The sequence below is a fragment of the Bombina bombina genome, chromosome 1, assembly GCF_027579735.1.
Source record: "Bombina bombina isolate aBomBom1 chromosome 1, aBomBom1.pri, whole genome shotgun sequence".
Lineage (NCBI taxonomy): Eukaryota > Metazoa > Chordata > Amphibia > Anura > Bombinatoridae > Bombina > Bombina bombina.
This window is the reverse complement of record NC_069499.1, coordinates 199,891,836-199,911,936: the sequence shown is the minus strand read 5'-3', so window position 1 is coordinate 199,911,936 and position 20,101 is coordinate 199,891,836. Positions and strand designations below refer to the sequence as shown.

Here is a 20,101-nt window from a genome sequence, read left to right as displayed (position 1 = left end):
GAAAACAAAATTTATGCTTACCTGATCAATTATTTTCTTTCCTGGCATGGAGAGTCCACGACCAGCCCTTATTTCTAGATGGCTTGTTATTTTATTTTATTTTGTCAAATTCTAAACTTCAGGCACCTCTATAACCTTTGTGTCCTCTTCTCTTTCCATATTCCTTCGGCTGAGTGACTGGAGGATTATGGAAAGTAGGAGGGATACATAAAGCTGTGCTGGTGTGTTCTCTGCCTCCTTCTGGTCGCCAGGAGTTGAATTCCCAATAGTAATTGGAATAGATTTGTGGACTCTCCATTCCAGGAAAGAAAATAATTTAGTAGGTAAGCATGAATATTGTTTTTTTTAACGTTTTTTCGGTTCATTTAAAATGATTTCTTAATTAAGTGAATAAATAGCTGTTGAAACTGTTATCCACTGAAAGCTCTTTTTATGCCCAAAAATATAAATAGGTAAATAAAAAAAATAAAAAAAAAAAACTTTATTTCTGTTTAAATGGAGTAATGGCAAAAATGTTAAAAATTCTCTGGTACTTTGAGCAAGTTTTTCTCTAAGATTTCTGGTAGTGTAATTTCACATTTAAGGTTATATTATGGATCCGGGCTCTAGTAGAAAACACGCTTGGAATGTTAGCTGACTCATGCATGAACATATATTTGGGTATATTTAACAAGCTTGGTACAGAGCTTGATGCCCCGTGTTTCCGGCAAAGCTGCTCCATAACCTGTCCGTCTGCTCTGAGGAGGCGGACAGAAATCAACCCGATCGAATACGATCGGGTTGATTGATACCCCCTGCTAGCGGCCGATTGGCCGTGAATCTGCAGGGGACGGCATTGCACCAGCAGTTCACAAGAACTGCTGGTGCAATGATAAATACAGACAGCGTATGCTGTCGGCATTTATCGATGTGCAGAGGACATACTCTGCTATATCGGATCATGTCCACTCTCACAATCATAAATATGCCCCATTGTCCAGTTTTGTGGTAGCACTTCTTTCTCCGGGTTGTAGTTCTGGTCTCAAAGGGTTAATCTTGGAGAAACTAAAATACTGCAATAGTGTGATAACTTCAACAGCAAGTAAGACACAAAATGGAAAGTACTCACAGGAAGGATAAAGATCAAACTTTGTTTATTTAATCTTCATGTCAACAAACATCATCCAGACAGACAGAAATGTTAAAAAGTGTTTTTCATAAAAACCTGAAACACAGCTTTAATAAAAACATCTGTACGTGTTTCAGCAAATAAACTGACTTTCTCAAGAGCGAGTAAAAATGTACCGAAAAGCTAGATCACTGCTGTGTGTAACAAACTTACTTTTATACCACACTCTCACTGATTAACATGTATATCAGGTAAGTTAAAGTGCCATAAAACAATTTTGAGTTGTGCGCATATTATAAAAGGGTCAACTGAGGTAAAACAGTGTGTGAAAAAAATGTATTATAATAAAATTTACAAAAATCTTCAAAATTACTTACACTTTCGTGTTGCGAAGTGTAGCCTGCTCCACCCCCCTTATCAGTGTCCTATGCCAAACCTTGTGGTATCATATAGCAAAGTGTGTATGTGAGGATATTTTTTTATGCAAGCAAGGGGGGTTGAAGAGGGACAGCAGGTACTGTTATTGTTTGTTGCCAAGAGGCTTGCTTATTTCCATGGGGATAATGTCACATACTTTGTGAAAGCTTCAGCATTATACTGTGCACTGCTTTATTCAGGTGTGGCCAGTATAGCACCTTCCATATATGGAAATACCCAGGGGGAGCTTACTACAAATGTTAGTTCATACTGTTTTATGTCCCTTTAAGGTGGTTTACAGACAGTGTTACCCCCCTTGTGAAGAAAAACCTGTTTGTTAAGATTATTTACAATATCTACTAAAATTAGTACTGGGTGAGACTGAGGATGGCTGCATTCTTTTAAAGGGCAGCGCCATTTTAAGTTGTATCTATTAAGATTTTTGATAATGGAGATATTTGTGCCTATCCTACCACAAAAAGAAAGTATGAGTGAGTTTAGCAGAGGGATGATATTGGCAGCTTTTATTGCACCATAAAGTAAAATACATATTCCTTCAATACCTTGTACAAAAGAAGAACATTATCATTTTTATTTTTAAAAAAACGCACACCTTATTGTATTCTAACTAAAGTGCTATATTGAGATAGCTAATAAGGACAATGTAAAACATTTTCTTGAGAAGACAAGATTGAGCATTGGAGCAATGTGCATCCTCTAGTTAGGGCTGGACGCGTTCTGTTTCCGTACCACGGCTTCACGCAGGGCCTGTAGGATGATTGTCTCATTATTTAGAACGTTGTACTCTGTCAGATTTAAAAGTTTGTCAAAGTTTTCTTCACTATAGGCCAGCTTTAACAAGCTATATGGTGACCACATGCCTGTTAGGTCAACTATTCCTCCTTCTAATTCTTCAGGACTGCGTTTAACCCCTTGAAAAAAAATAAAACAGTTAAAATACTGCACTTAAGTAATTGCTGCATCAACAGAAAAAAAAACACATTTTACTATTTATTCTCGGCATAAAGTTGTATTTTACTAACTGATTTTATTTAAAGTCTTTTTAATTTCCTAGATACTGTATATAAAAATAAGAGATATACAAATATCTGTGTATAACAAACCTGGTGCCGTGTGATTTTTAAACGTGTTGTTAACAAGAGGAAAGTGAAGAATAGTAGGGGCTTCTGGATCGTCAGATTCTTTAAAGATGTAGCATTCTTTAGGTTCCACCTCCTCTTCTTTGTTCAATTCAATTTTGGGAAATGGGATGTTCTGGTCACAGCAGTATTTGTGTGTCTCTTCCACAGACTGCAATTAAGTAAAAACAATTCAAAAAGGTAACCAGTGTCAAATACCAAAAGCATTAGATTTACAATCACAGTTGCCCATTGGCTAACTCCTGCCCTGGCTCTAGTGTTAGGAAAATCCATTTTATTGATAAAAGGGACAGTGTAGCATGTCATTTTACACAACTTTTCAATTTACTGCTATATCATATTTGCGTCATTCTCTTTTTATCCTTTGTTGAAGAGCATACCTAGGTAGATTCAGGAACAGCAATGTGCTACTGGGAGCTAGCTGGTGGCTGTACTTGTACGCTTCCTGTCACTGGCACAGCAGATGTGTTCAACAAAAGATACCAAACGAACAAAGCAAATTTGACAATAGATGTAAATTGGAAAGATATTTAAAACTGCATGCTCATTGCATCATTTAAGTTTAATTTTGACTTTACTGTCCCTTAAATTGTGACATATTAATGCAATACTATTCCAGGTGAACTGTTACGTCTGTGTCTAGAATGCCTTAGTAGCTGCTGATTGGTGGCTGCTGCACATAGATGCGTCGTGTGATTGGCTCACCCATGTGCATTGCTATTTCTTTAACAAAGGATATCTAAAGAATGAAGCAAATTAGATAATAGAAGTAAATTGTATTCTCTATCTGAATCATGAAAGAAAAATTTGGGGTTGGAAAATACTTAGAACATATTCCCTTCTGTGAATAACATTGGAATGGGAAATATTTACAGTAAATACACTGTAAAACACTTTATTAAATATAAATATTGCATAAATATGATTTATTTTTCAGTTACTTGACTGCAAAGGGCTCCAATGCACTTATATCTATATATATATGTCTATATGTGTGTACATATGTATTTATATGGGTACATATGTAATTTCATATATTCACATATAAATACATAAGTACACATATCTTTGAGCCCTTTTTTTTTAAATAATTTTTATCAGACAGTATTATTATGAGTGTACCTTTAGTGTACAATGTATTTTTGATGTGTTTTGTGCAATTTTTTTCTCGCATAACAGTTAACCAGTGCTCTGAAGTCGCACAAACCCGAAGTGCATTAAATTCAATTGTGCTCAAGCAAACATGTTTACTTTCAACTCATAATACGCGCGCTACTTCCGACATGCACAAAACAAGAGTTTTTATTTAGTTCACTGTGTAAATTAGAAAGTTGCTTCAAATTGCTCTGTCTGAATCATGAACGTTTAAACTGTGACTTTATTGTCCCTTTAATGTATAGGAACTAAAACAGAATGCAAGTTAAACTGCACTAGTAACATTAGTAATTTCTGGTGCTCTGTGCTTGCAATCCCCTGCTATATGCTGCTTTCAATAGAGCACTATAATGTTCTATGGGACGTAGCATGCTAGGGGCTCCAGATTTCTTCAAAAATGTGCCAGTTTTAGAGAATTTAAATTACTATTATAAAGCTCAACACTAAAAAGCCAACAGTACAGTCCTTTGGTGACACAACACATTTGTTTTTCTGACATCCATGTTACATTCAAGTCAAACTATACAGAATGAGCCCTGAATATGACCACTAGGTGGCGTGTGTACAACTTAATAATTATAAGTTACATTTCTTTAGCCATCTTGTCTGATTGTATGTAACATATTAGCTGTATTTATTATTTTATATCTCTGTGTGTCTGTAGTTGATCTTTCTTATTTGTATGCACATCTCTTACTTAAGTCAACTTAATCTCTTTTTGTATATTTAGTTGCATCCACTCTTTCACAGTCAGAAATCTCTACATACTGAGTTCTATAGAATTAGTAAAGAATTTACTGCAGCAATGTCGGCACATAAATACTGCAGATCAAGGCAAGGGAACCTATACAATATTTTGCACAGAAATTCACCCAGTGATGGTTTCTGGGCAACTCAGTTTATCAGTATTGTCCATTTAGAGTATATATAATTTACTGCTACAAAGGTTAGCTCTCTATCTATAAACCGCATATCAATTAATGTGCTAACATGTAATGTGATTGTGAGTTATTTTATTTTTTATCATAATTACTTCTCACTGTGTCTCAATAATTCTATGGATATGATGTAGTTACATTTTTACTTTATGCCATATCATCTTTTATTGGGAATGAGTTTTATTTTGAGTATTGGTTTGGCAATCAAAAGGTAAAATTCCCTTAAAATACCGGTTTACTTTATTGGAATCAAAGTATCTTTTAAATACATTTTATCTCACTTTGTTCTGTACTTTAAATATTTAGTATTCATTGTGTTTTATTTTGAATGATGTAGACTGTGAGAGTTTATGCATTCCTGAGCTAGTGTCCCTCTCACAATAGATTTATACACAGTTTTTTTTTACAACTTTGGTCCTGCTTTGCATAGAAGCCCCAGTCACTATCAGTCTCGGTTACCTTGAATTTTTCAGACAGCCCGTAATCGAAAGATAAGATAACATCCACCTTACGTTCCTTACGGAGCAGGGATGGGAAGCTGGCATTAATGTAATAGGCAATATCCACCAAGCAAAGCTCATCGGTGAATGGGGTCAGCTGATTGGGCAACTTGTCCAGTTCTGTATCTGCTCAAACCAATTAATAACATTAATTTATAAAATAGTAACAAACAACCTAAAATTGCAACAGTGGCCCAACTTTTTCCCATATAACATTGAATATAGTGATCATTTTTACCAGTAAAACAGTTTTCAGGGATTCCCACTAAATATTCTAGCATGACACATAATATAAATTTATTGTTGGTAATATATTATATGCTCTGAGCAATCAAAAAAAGCCAATCAGAGCATCTGTCATTTGAGCTATTATGACACTTTGAAAATCAAAACAACCTTATTTGTCTAGAAGGGTGACATGTTGCTGTGTTTGCTTAGACCACATCAGCTATTGGCTTTTTATGTTTTGCCAATGACTGAATCACTGAGCTTACACAGGAGCACATCAGTAACCCTAGGATCCACAAAGGTCATTTGCCATAGAGAATAATATCTCACATGTATTACAACAGCATAAACAGGTTTACGGAAAAACAGAACAAGTATTTTATACATTGATATAAAAAATGCTGATTCATAAAAACTGATTTTCTGTTTTCTTATCCCTTTATTGTTTTTAACTTCTCTTCTCTCTCAACTTTAAGCAACTTTCTAATTCACTCCTATTATCAATTTTTCTTTGTTCTCTTGGTATCTTTATTTGAAAAAGCAGGAATTTAAGCTAAGAAGCCGGCCCATTTTTGGTTCAGCACCTGGGTAGTGCTTGCTGATTGGTGGTTAAATGTAGATGTAAATTATAAAGTTGTTTAAACTTGCATATTCTATGTGATTCATGTAGATGTAGAAGGAGGTGCTGAGAGCCATGGTTTCTTCAAAGACTTTGACAGGGAATAGTGATTTCTGTGTCTATGGAAAATACCACATTGGCGTAGGGCTTCCAAACACCTTATAAACAAGTGTAGATACTCACAGAATAATACTGGATAAACGGCTCCTTAACGGACAAGAAAGTATGTGCCAGCTCTCTATATGTTTAAAAAAGGTAGCTTTATTAAGCTCAATGCGTTTCAACGGTTCTACTGTCTTTCTCAAGAGCATTCAAAAGTTTGTATGGCTTACAAAAGTCATCTACAATACCGCATCGCAGGCGACTCTAAATATACAGATCATTGGCTGAGGTCAGATTTACACCCGCTGTATTAAATAAAAACAACAAACTAATTCATATTAAAAATTCAATTAGCAATAAATCATCAGTCCATAAAAATGCAAAAAATCATCAGCCAATAAAAATGTACATTTTCAAAAATATTTTAACCTATACTGAATAATTTAATAAGACACCAGAATTGCTGCTTTTGTTTAGTTTAGTCGTTTTTAATATGTTTATTTTTATTGTGTATATCTTGATGTGTTTATCTTATTTTTTAAATGTGTGCAATACACACAAATCTGTTTTTTTGCATTTTTTTTAATATTTTTATATATCTGGATCAAAAGTATGCACCAAGCATGTAAAATGTATTTTTTGTAAATTGTTGTGGGTATTTAGAAGGAAATAGAACATAACAATGCTGTTAACGATAAGCGATAGAATGTTAATGCATTTTCCTTTTGTATTCAATTGTCATTTTAGCTTGTTTCGGCAACTATGTTGCCAATGTTGTAATGGATTGATTGCATAGGACTCTGTTACCAACGTTCTATTGGACACATAAGAACACGTGATTAAGAAAAAACAGACACAGACCTGATTGGGAACTTTTACACATGGAACGGCTCAAAAGGGAACTGAATCCTGAAATAATTCAGGATAGGTTAAAATATTTTTGAAAATGTGCATTTTTATTGGCTGATGATTTTTTGCTAATTGAATTTTTAATATGAATTCTTTTTTAACAATTTTTATTTTCGATGTGTTGTATACATAACCTTATTGAATGAATGAGTTGTTAATTTAGTTTTTTCCTTCGAGGATAGGTGTGTGTCATGTTTTTAATTGTGTTTGTTGTTTTTATTTAATACAGTGGGTGTAAATCTGACCTCAGCCAATGAGGTATCAGATAGCGTAATAATCTGTATATTTAAAGTCGCCTGCGATTCGGTATTGTAGAATACTTTTGTAAGCCATACAAACTTTTGAATGCTCTTGAGAATGACGGAATAACCGATGAAATGCATTGAGCTTAATAAAGCTCCTTTTTTAAATATATTCGGCTAGATTTAGAGTTTTGTCGGTAAGGACCCGCGTAGCTAACGCTGGCTTTTTTCTGGCCGCACCATAAAAATAACTCTGGTATTGAGAGTCCACATAAAGGCTGCGTTAGGCTCCAAAAAAGGAGCGTAGAGCATATTTAACGCAACTTCAACTCTCGATACCAGAGTTGCTTACGGACGCGGCCAGCCTCAAAAACGTGCTCGTGCACGATTCCCCCATAGGAAACAATGGGGCTGTTTGAGCTGAAAAAAAACCTAACACCTGCAAAAAAGCCACGTTCAGCTCCTAACGCAGCCCCATTGTTTGCTATGCGGAAACACCTCCTAAGTGTGCACCTAACACTCTAACATGTACCCCGAGTCTAAACACCCCTAACCTTATACTTATTAACCCCTAATCTGCCGCCCCCGCTATTGCTGACCCCTGCATATTATTATTAACCCCTAATCTGCCGCTCTGAAAACCGCCGTTATTTACATTATCCCTATGTACCCCTAATCTGCTGCCCCTAACACCGCCGACCCCTATATTATATTTATTAACCCCTAATCTGCCCCCCTCAATGTCGCCTCCACCTGCCTACACTTATTAACCCCTAATCTGCCGACCGGACCTGAGCCCTACTATAATAAAGTTATTAACCCCTAATCCGCCTCACTAACCCTATAATAAATAGTATTAACCCCTAATCTGCCCTCCCTAACATCGCCGACACCTAACTTCAATTATTAACCCCTAATCTGCCGACTGGAGCTCACCGCTATTCTAATAAATGTATTAACCCCTAAAGCTAAGTCTAACCCTAACACTAACACCCCCCTAAATTAAATATAATTTTAATCTAACGAAATTAATTATCTCTTATTAAATAAATTATTCCTATTTAAAGCTAAATACTTACCTGTAAAATAAATCCTAATATAGCTACAATATAAATTATAATTATATTATAGCTATTTTAGGATTAATATTTATTTTACAGGTAACTTTGTAATTATTTTAACCAGGTACAATAGCTATTAAATAGTTAAGAACTATTTAATAGCTAAAATAGTTAAAATAATTACAAAATTACCTGTAAAATAAATCATAACCTAAGTTACAATTAAACCTAACACTATACTATCATTAAATTAATTAAATAAAATACCTACAATTACCTACAATTAAACCTAATACTACACTATCAATACATTAATTAAATACAATACCTAAAAATAACTACAATGAAATAAACTAACTAAAGTACAAAAAATAAAAAAGAACTAAGTTACAAAAAATAAAAAAATATTTACAAACATAAGAAAAATCTTACAATTTTAAACTAATTACACCTACTCTAAGCCCCCTAATAAAATAACAAAGCCCCCCAAAATAAAAAATGCCCTACCCTATTCTAAATTACTAAAGTTCAAAGCTCTTTTACCTTACCAGCCCTGAACAGGGCCCTTTGCGGGGCATGCCCCAAAGAATTCAGCTCTTTTGCCTGTAAAAAAAAACATACAATATCCCCCCAACATTACAACCCACCACCCACATACCCCTAATCTAACCCAAACCCCCCTTAAATAAACCTAACACTAAGCTCCTGAAGATCTTCCTACCTTGTCTTCACCTCACCGGGTATCACACCGATCCGTCCTGGCTCCGATATCTTCATCCAACCCAAGAGGGGGCTAGACATCCATCATCCGATGGCTGAAGAAGTCCAGAAGAGGGTCCAAAGTCTTCACCCTATCCGGGAAGAAGAGTAGATCCGGACCGGCAACCATCTTCTTCCAAGCGGCATCTTCTATCTTCATCCGATGAGGACCGGCTCCATCCTGAAGACCTCCACCGCGGACCCATCTTCATCCGGCGACGTCCAACTGAAGAATGACGGTTCCTTTAAGGGACGTCATCCAAGATGGCGTCCCTCGAATTCCGATTGGCTGATAGGATTCTATCAGCCAATCGGAATTAAGGTAGGAATATTCTGATTGGCTGATGGAATCAGCCAATCAGAATCAAGTTCAATCCGATTGGCTGATCCAATCAGCCAATCAGATTGAGCTTGCATTCTATTGGCTGTTCCGATCAGCCAATAGAATGCGAGCTCAATCTGATTGGCTGATTTTTTTATTTTTTGTAACTTAGTTCTTTTTTATTTTTTGTACTTTAGTTAGTTTATTTCATTGTAGTTATTTTTAGATATTGTATTTAATTAATGTATTGATAGTGTAGTGAGGTGAAGACAAGGTAGGAAGATCTTCAGGAGCTTAGTGTTAGGTTTATTTAAGGGGGGTTTGGGTTAGATTAGGGGTATGTGGGTGGTGGGTTGTAATGTTGGGGGGATATTGTATGTTTTTTTTTACAGGCAAAAGAGCTGAATTCTTTGGGGCATGCCCCGCAAAGGGCCCTGTTCAGGGCTGGTAAGGTAAAAGAGCTTTGAACTTTAGTAATTTAGAATAGGGTAGGGCATTTTTTATTTTGGGGGGCTTTGTTATTTTATTAGGGGGCTTAGAGTAGGTGTAATTAGTTTAAAATTGTAAGATTTTTCTTATGTTTGTAAATATTTTTTTATTTTTTGTAACTTAGTTCTTTTTTATTTTTTGTACTTTAGTTAGTTTATTTCATTGTAGTTATTTTTAGGTATTGTATTTAATTAATGTATTGATAGTGTAGTATTAGGTTTAATTGTAGGTAATTGTAGGTATTTTATTTAATTAATTTAATGATAGTATAGTGTTAGGTTTAATTGTAACTTAGGTTAGGATTTATTTTACAGGTAATTTTGTAATTATTTTAACTATTTTAGCTATTAAATAGTTCTTAACTATTTAATAGCTATTGTACCTGGTTAAAATAAATACAAAGTTACCTGTAAAATAAATATTAATCCTAAAATAGCTATAATATAATTATAATTTATATTGTAGCTATATTAGGATTTATTTTACAGGTAAGTATTTAGCTTTAAATAGGAATAATTTATTTAATAAGAGTTAATTAATTTCGTTAGATTTAAATGATATTTAAGTTAGGGGGGTGTTAGTGTTAGGGTTAGACTTAGCTTTAGGGGTTAATACATTTATTAGAATAGCAGTGAGCTCCAGTCGGCAGATTAGGGGTTAATGTTTGAAGTTAGGTGTCAGCGATGTTAGGGAGGGCAGATTAGGGGTTAATACTATTTATTATAGGGTTAGTGAGGCGGATTAGGGGTTAATAACTTTATTATGATAGCGGTGCGGTCCGCTCGGCAGATTAGGGGTTAATAAGTGTAGGCAGGTGGAGGCGACGTTGTGGGGGGCAGATTAGGGGTTAATAAATATAATATAGGGGTCGGCGGTGTTAGGGGCAGCAGATTAGGGGTACATAGCTATAATGTAGGTGGCGGCTCTTTGCGGTCGGCAGATTAGGGGTTAATTATTGTAGGTAGCTGGCTGCGACGTTGTGGGGGGCAGGTTAGGGGTTAATAAATATAATATAGGGGTCCGCAGTGTTAGGGGCAGCAGATTAGGGGTACATAAGGATAACGTAGGTGGCGGTCGGCAGATTAGGGGTTAAAAAATTAAATCGAGTGGCGGCGATGTGGGGGGGCCTCGGTTTAGGAGTACATAGGTAGTTTATGGGTGTTAGTGTACTTTAGAGTACAGTAGTTAATAGCTTTATGAACCGGCGTTAGCCCAGAAAGCTCTTAACTACTGACTTTTTTCTGCGGCTGGAGTTTTGTCGTTAGAATTCTAACACTCACTTCAGACACGACTCTAAATACCGGAGTTAGAAAAATCCCATTGAAAAGATAGGATACGCAATTGACGTAAGGGGATCTGCTGTATGGAAAAGTCGCGGCTGAAAAGTGAGCGTTAGACCCTTTTTTGAGTGACTCCAAATACCGGAGGTAGCCTAAAACCAGCGTTAGGAGCCTCTAACGCTGGTTTTCACAGCTACCGCCAAACTCCAAATCTAGGCCATAGAGAGCTGGAACATTTATCTTACACTTTCTTGACTGCTAAGGAGCCGTTTATCCAGTATTATTCTGTGAGTATCTACACTTGTTTATATGATATTTGGAAGCCCTACGCCAATGTGATATTTTCCACAGACATAGAAATCACTATTCCTTGACAAAGTCTTTGAAGAAACCGTGAACCACCTGGAACTCTCTATGAATCAGCGCCTCCGTCTACAACTACATATATCGTTTTAACTGCCTTTGGGAGAGATTGTTGGAAGGCAGCAGTTCTAATCAGAGGGGAGTGCATATCCGTATTGTATACCTTTTTTCTGTTTACTTCTATCTGAATCATGAAATAAAAAATTTAGGTTTCATATGCCTTTAACATTAAAAAATGGCTACTAAAATATTTTGTTTTTCTTTCTGCATATAATCACTCAGGCTGGTACAGGCAAATAATATACATGTTCATTGATATTATTTATACCTCAACATTCTGAAACTTCACATCAATTATAATACATCATAGCTTTAATTTCATTAAAATGTCAGTTTGTGTGTTGGACTAGTAACAGTAAATCCTTTTGTAAATAAAAGGGGCATTAAACTTAAACCTTAGGCATTTCTAAGTTCCAATAAGATATGGGCCTAGAACCAAAAGAACTGAAGACAATTCTTAATGATCCTAACCAGATTCCACTCTCCTTGGCTCCTAATGCAATCAGTTTGCCCCATTTTAAAAATTCTATAATCCTATATACCAAAAGCAGTTATATTTTATGTAATCTAGAGTAAAGATGGCTCAATTGAACATACTGTAGTTCCACATACAGAGAACAGTTATACAAGCAACCTGCAGTCACAGGCTGGCCAAAAGAGAAGAGTCGCTGGGTGTTCAAAAAATAATATACTGATATCATTTGATTGTGTTTATTGGTTACACTATGGATTATTTACCTTCAAATAAGGAGAATCCTGTTTGCTTGTGATAGTCTTTATGAAATTGAAGCCCGCTCAGGAAGTTGTGATGCTCGCCATCCAGGGGACGGTTGGTGATAATTTTCTGTATAATTTCCTTAAACATGTTTTTTGGTTGTAGGTTTAGAGTTGGAAGTTTAAAGGAGTTTCGTCTTCTCATAATAGCTTCCTCTCCATCTGCACCAAGAACAAAATAAGTAGTACAGATTACACCATCTACGTAGGATTTTAATGCTACACACCATTGGACAGCTATTGATCCTACAACTGTAGCCAGAAGATATGGTAATTTCTCCTCACACAAAAAAAGAATAATCACATCAGGCACAAATTTTCCTTTCTTTTTTTAAAAATAATTTTTATTAAGGTTCAGATCAGGCATGCAAACAATAACTGTCAATAAATAACAGATAATGAAGGTATAACTTCAAAGCATATAGCCGGTACAAGTCAGTGAATATGTACATTACATGCTTATATAAAACATTATAGATTTAGTATACACATTGTTTGCCTGTCACACTGTATATCCGCTAAATAACTCAAGAGGCCACTCTTCGACCTCCCAGTAATGTAAAAGATGCAAAGCTATAGCAGATAATCTTTAACAGAAAGAGACCACTCCTAGGTCCCAGATGGTGAACCTCCTTTTATTTAATATATAATATTCCCCTGTTGCGTGTTAAGAATATCCGATGGAAGATCACGCCCCTAGTATGAAGATGTGGCCACTTTTGGTTCTCCTAGCCAATAGAGATTTATAAACGGGGTAGAATAGGGGGAAGAGGGCTATGGTAAAACATATAGGGCCACTCATGGGCCCTTGGGAAGCTATAAGACATTATATAAGGAGCTAGGAAGAGTACACAACAAACAAGCATAAGACTTCACATAAAATATTAGAAAGAATTTAGAACTTTAACATTAAACTCTTGAATATATATTAAAGATAAATTTGGCTACGATGATCTAGTAGTGATTAAGGTATTATCAGGGCGGATTATATCCAAAATGTAAAACTATAATCCTACCTATTTGCTTAAAGTAGGCTATGGCATAGATAGGGTTAATGATATCTGAACAATGGGCTATAGTAACAAAAACCATTAATTAGGACATATGAGGGGTAACGACTTGGGACTTTGGTAGTATTCGTTCTGTAAAATTGAGGCCAATTAAAAGCACATAAGGGAAACAAAAGATACTTCTATCGAGTTAGTCAGCCAATTAGGCATCATGTAGGAAAGAAATATGACTAGTTTAGTTAAACTAAAAGTAAGCATTCAATCAGTGTGGTGTATCCACAATAGCATATAGGGTGGAGGGAGAGGAAAAATTACGGACATGAGCCATCTGAGCCGTAGCCCAAAGTCCAGTTAAACTAAATTTGCTGTGACTTTATTGCTTGTGAAGTCTGCCCTGTGCTTATGGGTGGCTTCTATTGGTTGTGGGAGAGATTAAAGATATAATATAAACTGTATGGGCCCTGTATCTGTCTGTAGTAATTAGCCAGTATTGTGTTAATGAAGTTAGCATATTATCTATAGACTCTGAAGCTCTCTAAATAAAGTAACCACACAGCTTTTAAAGTACGAGAGTTCACCATTATCAAATACAACAATTTCTGTAAGAATTAAGAATAGTTTACATATATGTAGCAATTTACTTTGGGTATCATATAAGGCAAATAAGCAGTTAATTCCTCAGCTTCTATCATACATAAGGAAGATCTAGGTATATTATATAAGGACTTAGGGAGACCATAGTATACAATTGTATAGGAGATAAACTGGAGTATGATCAACCATCATATCAGACACTTCAATGGCACCCTCAATAAAGTTGATCAATTCCCTACATGTGACACAAATGGTTCTGGTTTACATTAAGCTATCTTATACAAGATCCAGTGAGGGAACATAGGTTAATCGTTATCAAAACTATTTGCCGTAATTTGGTTTAATTATTAAGAGTCAACTAGAGAAAGAAAAGGATATATATAACCTGTTTTTCATCTATCCTCAGGGAGAAAAAGTAAAAAAGAAAAACCTCACCACACACCACATTGAAAAAAGGTACATTGATTGTTAGGCTGTTTCAACAATACTATAGTATAACATCTTCTTTGTATAGTATTCTATGAACTTATTATCATATGCAAATTAATATTTCTAATGAAAACCATGAAAGATTTGAAACCAAAGGAGAATGCAATTTTTAAGTTTCCAATTTGCTTCTATTCTCAAATTTACTTCTCATCATTCTCATAGTGTTCTTTGTTGAAAAGATGGCTATTGCACATTGCACATTTCTGGGGCGCTGCATGACAGTAAATACTACTGCAACCTAGTGTTCTTGCAAACATATAACATAGTCATAAAACTGCTGCCATATATTGCTCCAGTCAGGTGCACGCACTTAAACCTTCCTACCTGCTTTTCAACAAAGGATACCAAAAGAACAAAAACATTGTGCTAATAAGAGTAAACTGGAAAGTTTTAAAAAAAAAAAAAGTATACTCTATCATCTGAATCATGACAGAAATGTTTTGGGTTTTATGTCCCTTTAACAGTGTTTTAATGCAGTATATTTCAATAGTACCCCAGGAACACCCTTGCACAAAACCCCTAGCGCTACAAGAGAGAAAAGCCCAGTTCTTATTTATCACAAGATGTTTTTTTTTTCTGTTACTAAGATTGAAAATGCTTTGTGGCAAGTATGGCTGATAAAAAAAACCAAATGTTCGATATAATTCAGCAGAATTTTTTGGCGCATCCTCTTTTGGTTGATTTATTGTAGTTATTTGAGCTGTGGTGAAATCTATTTGCTTAGAGAGGGCAAATGTTCTCAGTTTATTACCCCAAATACTTTTTTTTACACTATTGTTAGTTTAAATGTATTAATCACTGATAATGAAACATTTTTTGACAAATAAAAAAGTCCTACCAAGATCATGGATTTCATCTTTGGTAAAACGAGTCCAAAAATTTTCAGAGCTTGTAGCTGCATACCAGGCATCCACCAGATTTACAGAGAAAACATTGCTCCACAGCCCTGCGTAAGTGTGGAGAGAACAAAATGTATATATATAATCCTAAACACACAGATAGAAACAGGACAGCACAAATGGTTAAACATCTGATCTATATTACACTAATGATTATGTTATTTAAATACAGCGATTTTTCTTTACAAATGCGCTCAAACATCAGTAGATGATAAATAATGTAGTTATTAACCATTTATTTATCATATTCTGTGCAATTTCATAGTCAATAAAAGAGGATGTTAAAAAGCAAAACAATTAAAAAAAATACATTTCATCCTGTGAAATTATAGAAGGGGGAAATTATATTACAGAGAATGTGTATGCAACAGTTACTATATATGGTTACTTAGTGCATATAATGAAATGTTAGACATTAAAGGGACATTAAACACAAACTACATTTTATTAGCATAGTACTGAAGGAGGTTATTTCCCACCTCCCTCTAGCTATGGTGCAGCCAAGTTTGGAATCTCGCTTTCCAATGTTGATGGGTTTGCACATGTGCAGCAACTCTCTTTAATCCCTTAAAGACCAGTGACGTACCCTATACATCACTGGTCTTTCTATGGAAATTACATTTTTAATAGCACAGTCTGGTGCAGTCCCTCCACTCGCAGCAGGACCAGCGCTAACCAAACCTTGATGACCGGTGACATACAGGGTATTTAGTGGTGGTTAAGGGGTTAAGATACCTGCAGTATAACTTAGGTTCCAAAATGGCAACAGCCATGATTAGAGGCAGGGGCATAAAATGTATTTAGTGTTTAGTATCCCTTTAACTAAAAAAAAAACTACTACCAATAACACTGAAAATGCTATAAAAGTAGCATCTATAGAGTGTGTAGAATAAAAGCACATAATTCACTCAGGTTACTTTTAAGAAAACTTTCACTCTGATATTTTACTATTATTTGCTATGTGGAGTTAATTTCAAAATTTAGTAGCCCTGGTATGATTTAGTTTCTGTGCTGCCCTAGGCACTGGCATTTATGCTGCCCTGGAAACACACATATTTGTCTCATATATTTCTTATAACCAGAGTGCTGAGAGGGGTCCTGCACCCTGACTAGAAACCAAGGAAGGATCATTGATTTGTAAAACAAATTATAAAAACATCTGAAGAACATAAGAGCAGGAAGGAATTTTCTTCACTTTCTTACCTTGAAGATAACAGATCCTGGACTCAGGGAGTTTCTTTGTCAGCCGCCCCATGTAAAACTTGCTGCCAAAATCCTCTGAACGTATATAAGCCCCATATTTGAGAAGCCCCACCTCATATGGAGAGAACTCGCACCACTCTGAAAAAGACAACAAGGAACTCAATCCTCACAGAAAGGGACAACCTGTTATCACATTCTCTAATAACGTTACTAGTGATTTTTATATCTGAGTTAAATAGTGACCTCTCAATTTAGCTAATCTTACATGCAAAAGGACAAGAAACCAATTCTAAAATGTAGAACTAAACATACTTGTATATTTAAAGCGATATTAAACCCAAATGTTTTATTTCATGATTCAGATAGAAACTTAGGAACCAGACCATTTTTGGTTCAGCACTATGGGTAGTGCTTGCTGATTGGTGGCTACATTTAGTCACCAATATGCCAGATACAGACTGGAAGATTCCCTCTGCTAGATCAGCTAGAAGCAGGTATATTCTTGAATCCTTGCACTTGGGTAATTAGTTGAAGAACAAACTAGAAAAGAAGCTATATTACATTAAATACCTACAAACAGTGACACGGTTTCAGATGTGTCTGTAGGTGATAATGTAGGATTTAGTGATCATCAATCTGTTTGGTTTAGTATTCATGTGCAGACACTGTTCCCCAAGACTAAAATAAAAGTTTTAGACTTTAAGAAGGCTGATTTTTCATACATGGTAGAATACCTAAACAACTATTAAAAGGGCAAACTCTTATTACAGAGGTTTAAGAACGGTGGGAATTTTTGAAGGGTGCCATTTTAGATGCAACCACACAAAGTATTAGACATGTCTGTAAAAGTAAAAGGAAACCAATATGTTTTTCCAAAGAAGTAGCACATGCTGTAAAGACAAAAAAGATAGCTTATAAAAAAAATTACAGACACACAATCAGATGATGATATGCAAATATGGAGACTCCAACAAAAAAAGACTATGCAGTTAATAAGGAAGGTTAAAGTTCATGCGGAAGAGAAGATAGCACAGTCAGTGAGACATGGGGACAAAACCTTCTTTAGATATATCAGTGAAAGAAGAAAAATTAAGGTTGGAATAGTAAAATTGAAAACAGTTGATGGTAGAATAGTAGAAGGAGATAAGCAAATTGCAGACTGTCTCAATGATTACTTCTGTTCGGTTTTCCCAAAAGATTGTGAAGATAGAATTTCTATATTAAAGAATGCTACAAAAATGCAAATGAGCTTAGCACTAATCTTTTTACAGAGGATGAGGTTTTGTTGGCATTATCAAAAATAAATGTAAAAAAGTCAGTGATCCTGATAATATTCATTTAAGGAACGTTGGTCAGTGCTCACTCCCCCATTAACTTATCGTTTTAATCAGTCACTATTAACAGGAGTTGTTCCAGATAATTGGAGAATAGTGAATGTAGTACCTCTTCATAAAACGCCAGTAGGGAAGAATCTGGTAACTACAGGCCAGTTAGTTTAAGTTCAGTAGTAGGGAAATTAATGGAAAGTTTCTTAAAAGAAAGAATTAGGACTTACATAAAGACTAACAATTTAGAGGACCAAAATCAGCATGGTTTCACTTCAGGGAGATCATGACAGACTAATCTAATTGACTTCTTTGATTATGTAACAAAAGTATTAGACCAGGGTGGAGCAGTTGATGTAAGCATACCATCCCACACAACAAACTAATTCATAAACTGTATCTCCTCAGTCTAAAATCAAAATTTGTGAACTGGGTAGAATGCTGGCTTAAGGATAGAAAGCAAAGTGTCTTAGTAAATGGAGTACATTCGGCAGAGGGGGCTGTTACTAGTGGTGTTCCTCAGGGGTCAGTTCTGGGGCCTGTTTTGTTTAACATATTTATCTGTGATATCAGCAAAGTGCTACAAGGGAAAGTATGTCTATTTGCAGATAATACAAAATTTATAATAGAGTAGATATTTCAGGGGAGTAGACTAAATGAGAAGTTGTATACAACAATTGGAGAATTAGACAAATGACTGGGATCTAAAGTTTAATACTTTTATGCATTTAAGGAAGGAAAATCAAATAGTTAATTACAGACTGAATGGCACTTTACTGGCCGTTACAACTGAGGAACAGGACTTGGGAATTATTATTTCAGATTATTTCAAATATAATAAACAATGTAGTAATGCAGCGGGTTGGGCCAATAGAACGATTGGATGTATTGGTAGAGGTATTTGCAGCAGAAAAAGCGAGGTTTTTATGCCACTTTACAGATAATTAGTTTGGCCTAATATTGATTATAATGTGCAGTTCTGGAGACCATATCTCAAGAAGGATATAAACAAACTAGAATCTGTGCAAAGAAGGGCAACCAAAATGGTACATGGTTTTAAAACTAAAATGTACCAGGAGAGGCTCAATGACCTAAATATGTATAGCTTAGAGGAGAGAAGGGAGAGAAGTGATATGATAGCAACTTTCAAGTATATTAAAGGGCTTAGTAAAGCTGAGGCTGTGAGTATATTACATAAAAAGAAAATTTCAAGAACAAGAGGTCATGATCTCCAGCTGAAGGGTAGTAGATTCAGTAGTAATTTGAGGATGCACTTCTTTACAGAAAGGGTGATTGATTCATGGAATAAGCTTCCACAAGAGGTTGTAATGACAAACACTGTGGAGGACTTTAAGAATGCCTGGGATAAGCATACAGCTATCCTACAAACTAGATAAGTTTATATTTGTAGGTAATATCAGGCAGACTTGCTGGACCTATGGCACTTATCTGCCGTCAAATTCTATGTTTCTATGTAACATGCCTGCTTTTCAAGTAAAGATACCAAGCGAACAAAGAAAAATTGATAATAGGAAATAAGAAAGTTGCTTAAAATTGCATGCTCTATCTGAATCATAAAAGAAAAAATGTGGGTTTCATATCCCTTTAACTATTCTATGGTTTGTCTAACCCTGTTACCTTCTACACACCAATAGCTTAGCACAATACAGGAGAATATTTACATCTAGGTTCTTAATGGTCACAGCACAGGAAACCAGGTAAACAAATTCTAGTATAATCACTAAATACAGTAGAATTTAATAACTGACAAATACGCAATATAAAGACAATGTAAGAGCATTAAAATAAACAGTAAAATATTTTCTGGCAAATTTGCAAGGTTATCTAATTTTCCCTCCCTAGTCATGTGAGAGCCATCAGTCAATTGCGTCAGGTTTGCCGCTCGTATTACAAGTTGAAAGTAAACGCAATCACTTAATTACCACAACCTCAGAGTTCTGGTAAACTGTTAAGATCTGGTGACTGTGGAGGCCTTTGGAGTACAGTGAACTCATTGTCATGTTCAAGAAACCAGTTTGAGATGATTTGAGCTTTGTGACATGGTGAATTATCCTGCTGGAAGTAGCCATTAGAA

The 20,101-nt window shown here is 35.4% G+C and overlaps 1 protein-coding gene across 1 annotated transcript in view; it reads right to left on the bottom strand.

Moving 5' to 3' along the window:
- Positions 1–1,723: 1,723 nt before the first annotated feature.
- LOC128645070 (cytosolic phospholipase A2 delta-like) overlaps positions 1,724–20,101 on the bottom strand; it is an 89,851-nt gene continuing 71,473 nt past the window's right edge. Inside the window, exons 15-20 of the mRNA XM_053697827.1 lie at positions 16,682–16,819; positions 15,418–15,525; positions 12,451–12,648; positions 5,238–5,404; positions 2,650–2,836; positions 1,724–2,457 (exon numbers count right to left, since the gene is read on the bottom strand). Of these exons, the coding sequence (XP_053553802.1) occupies positions 2,243–2,457; positions 2,650–2,836; positions 5,238–5,404; positions 12,451–12,648; positions 15,418–15,525; positions 16,682–16,819 (1,013 nt within the window). The 3' untranslated portion in view covers positions 1,724–2,242. The remainder of the gene's footprint in view (positions 2,458–2,649; positions 2,837–5,237; positions 5,405–12,450; positions 12,649–15,417; positions 15,526–16,681; positions 16,820–20,101) is intronic.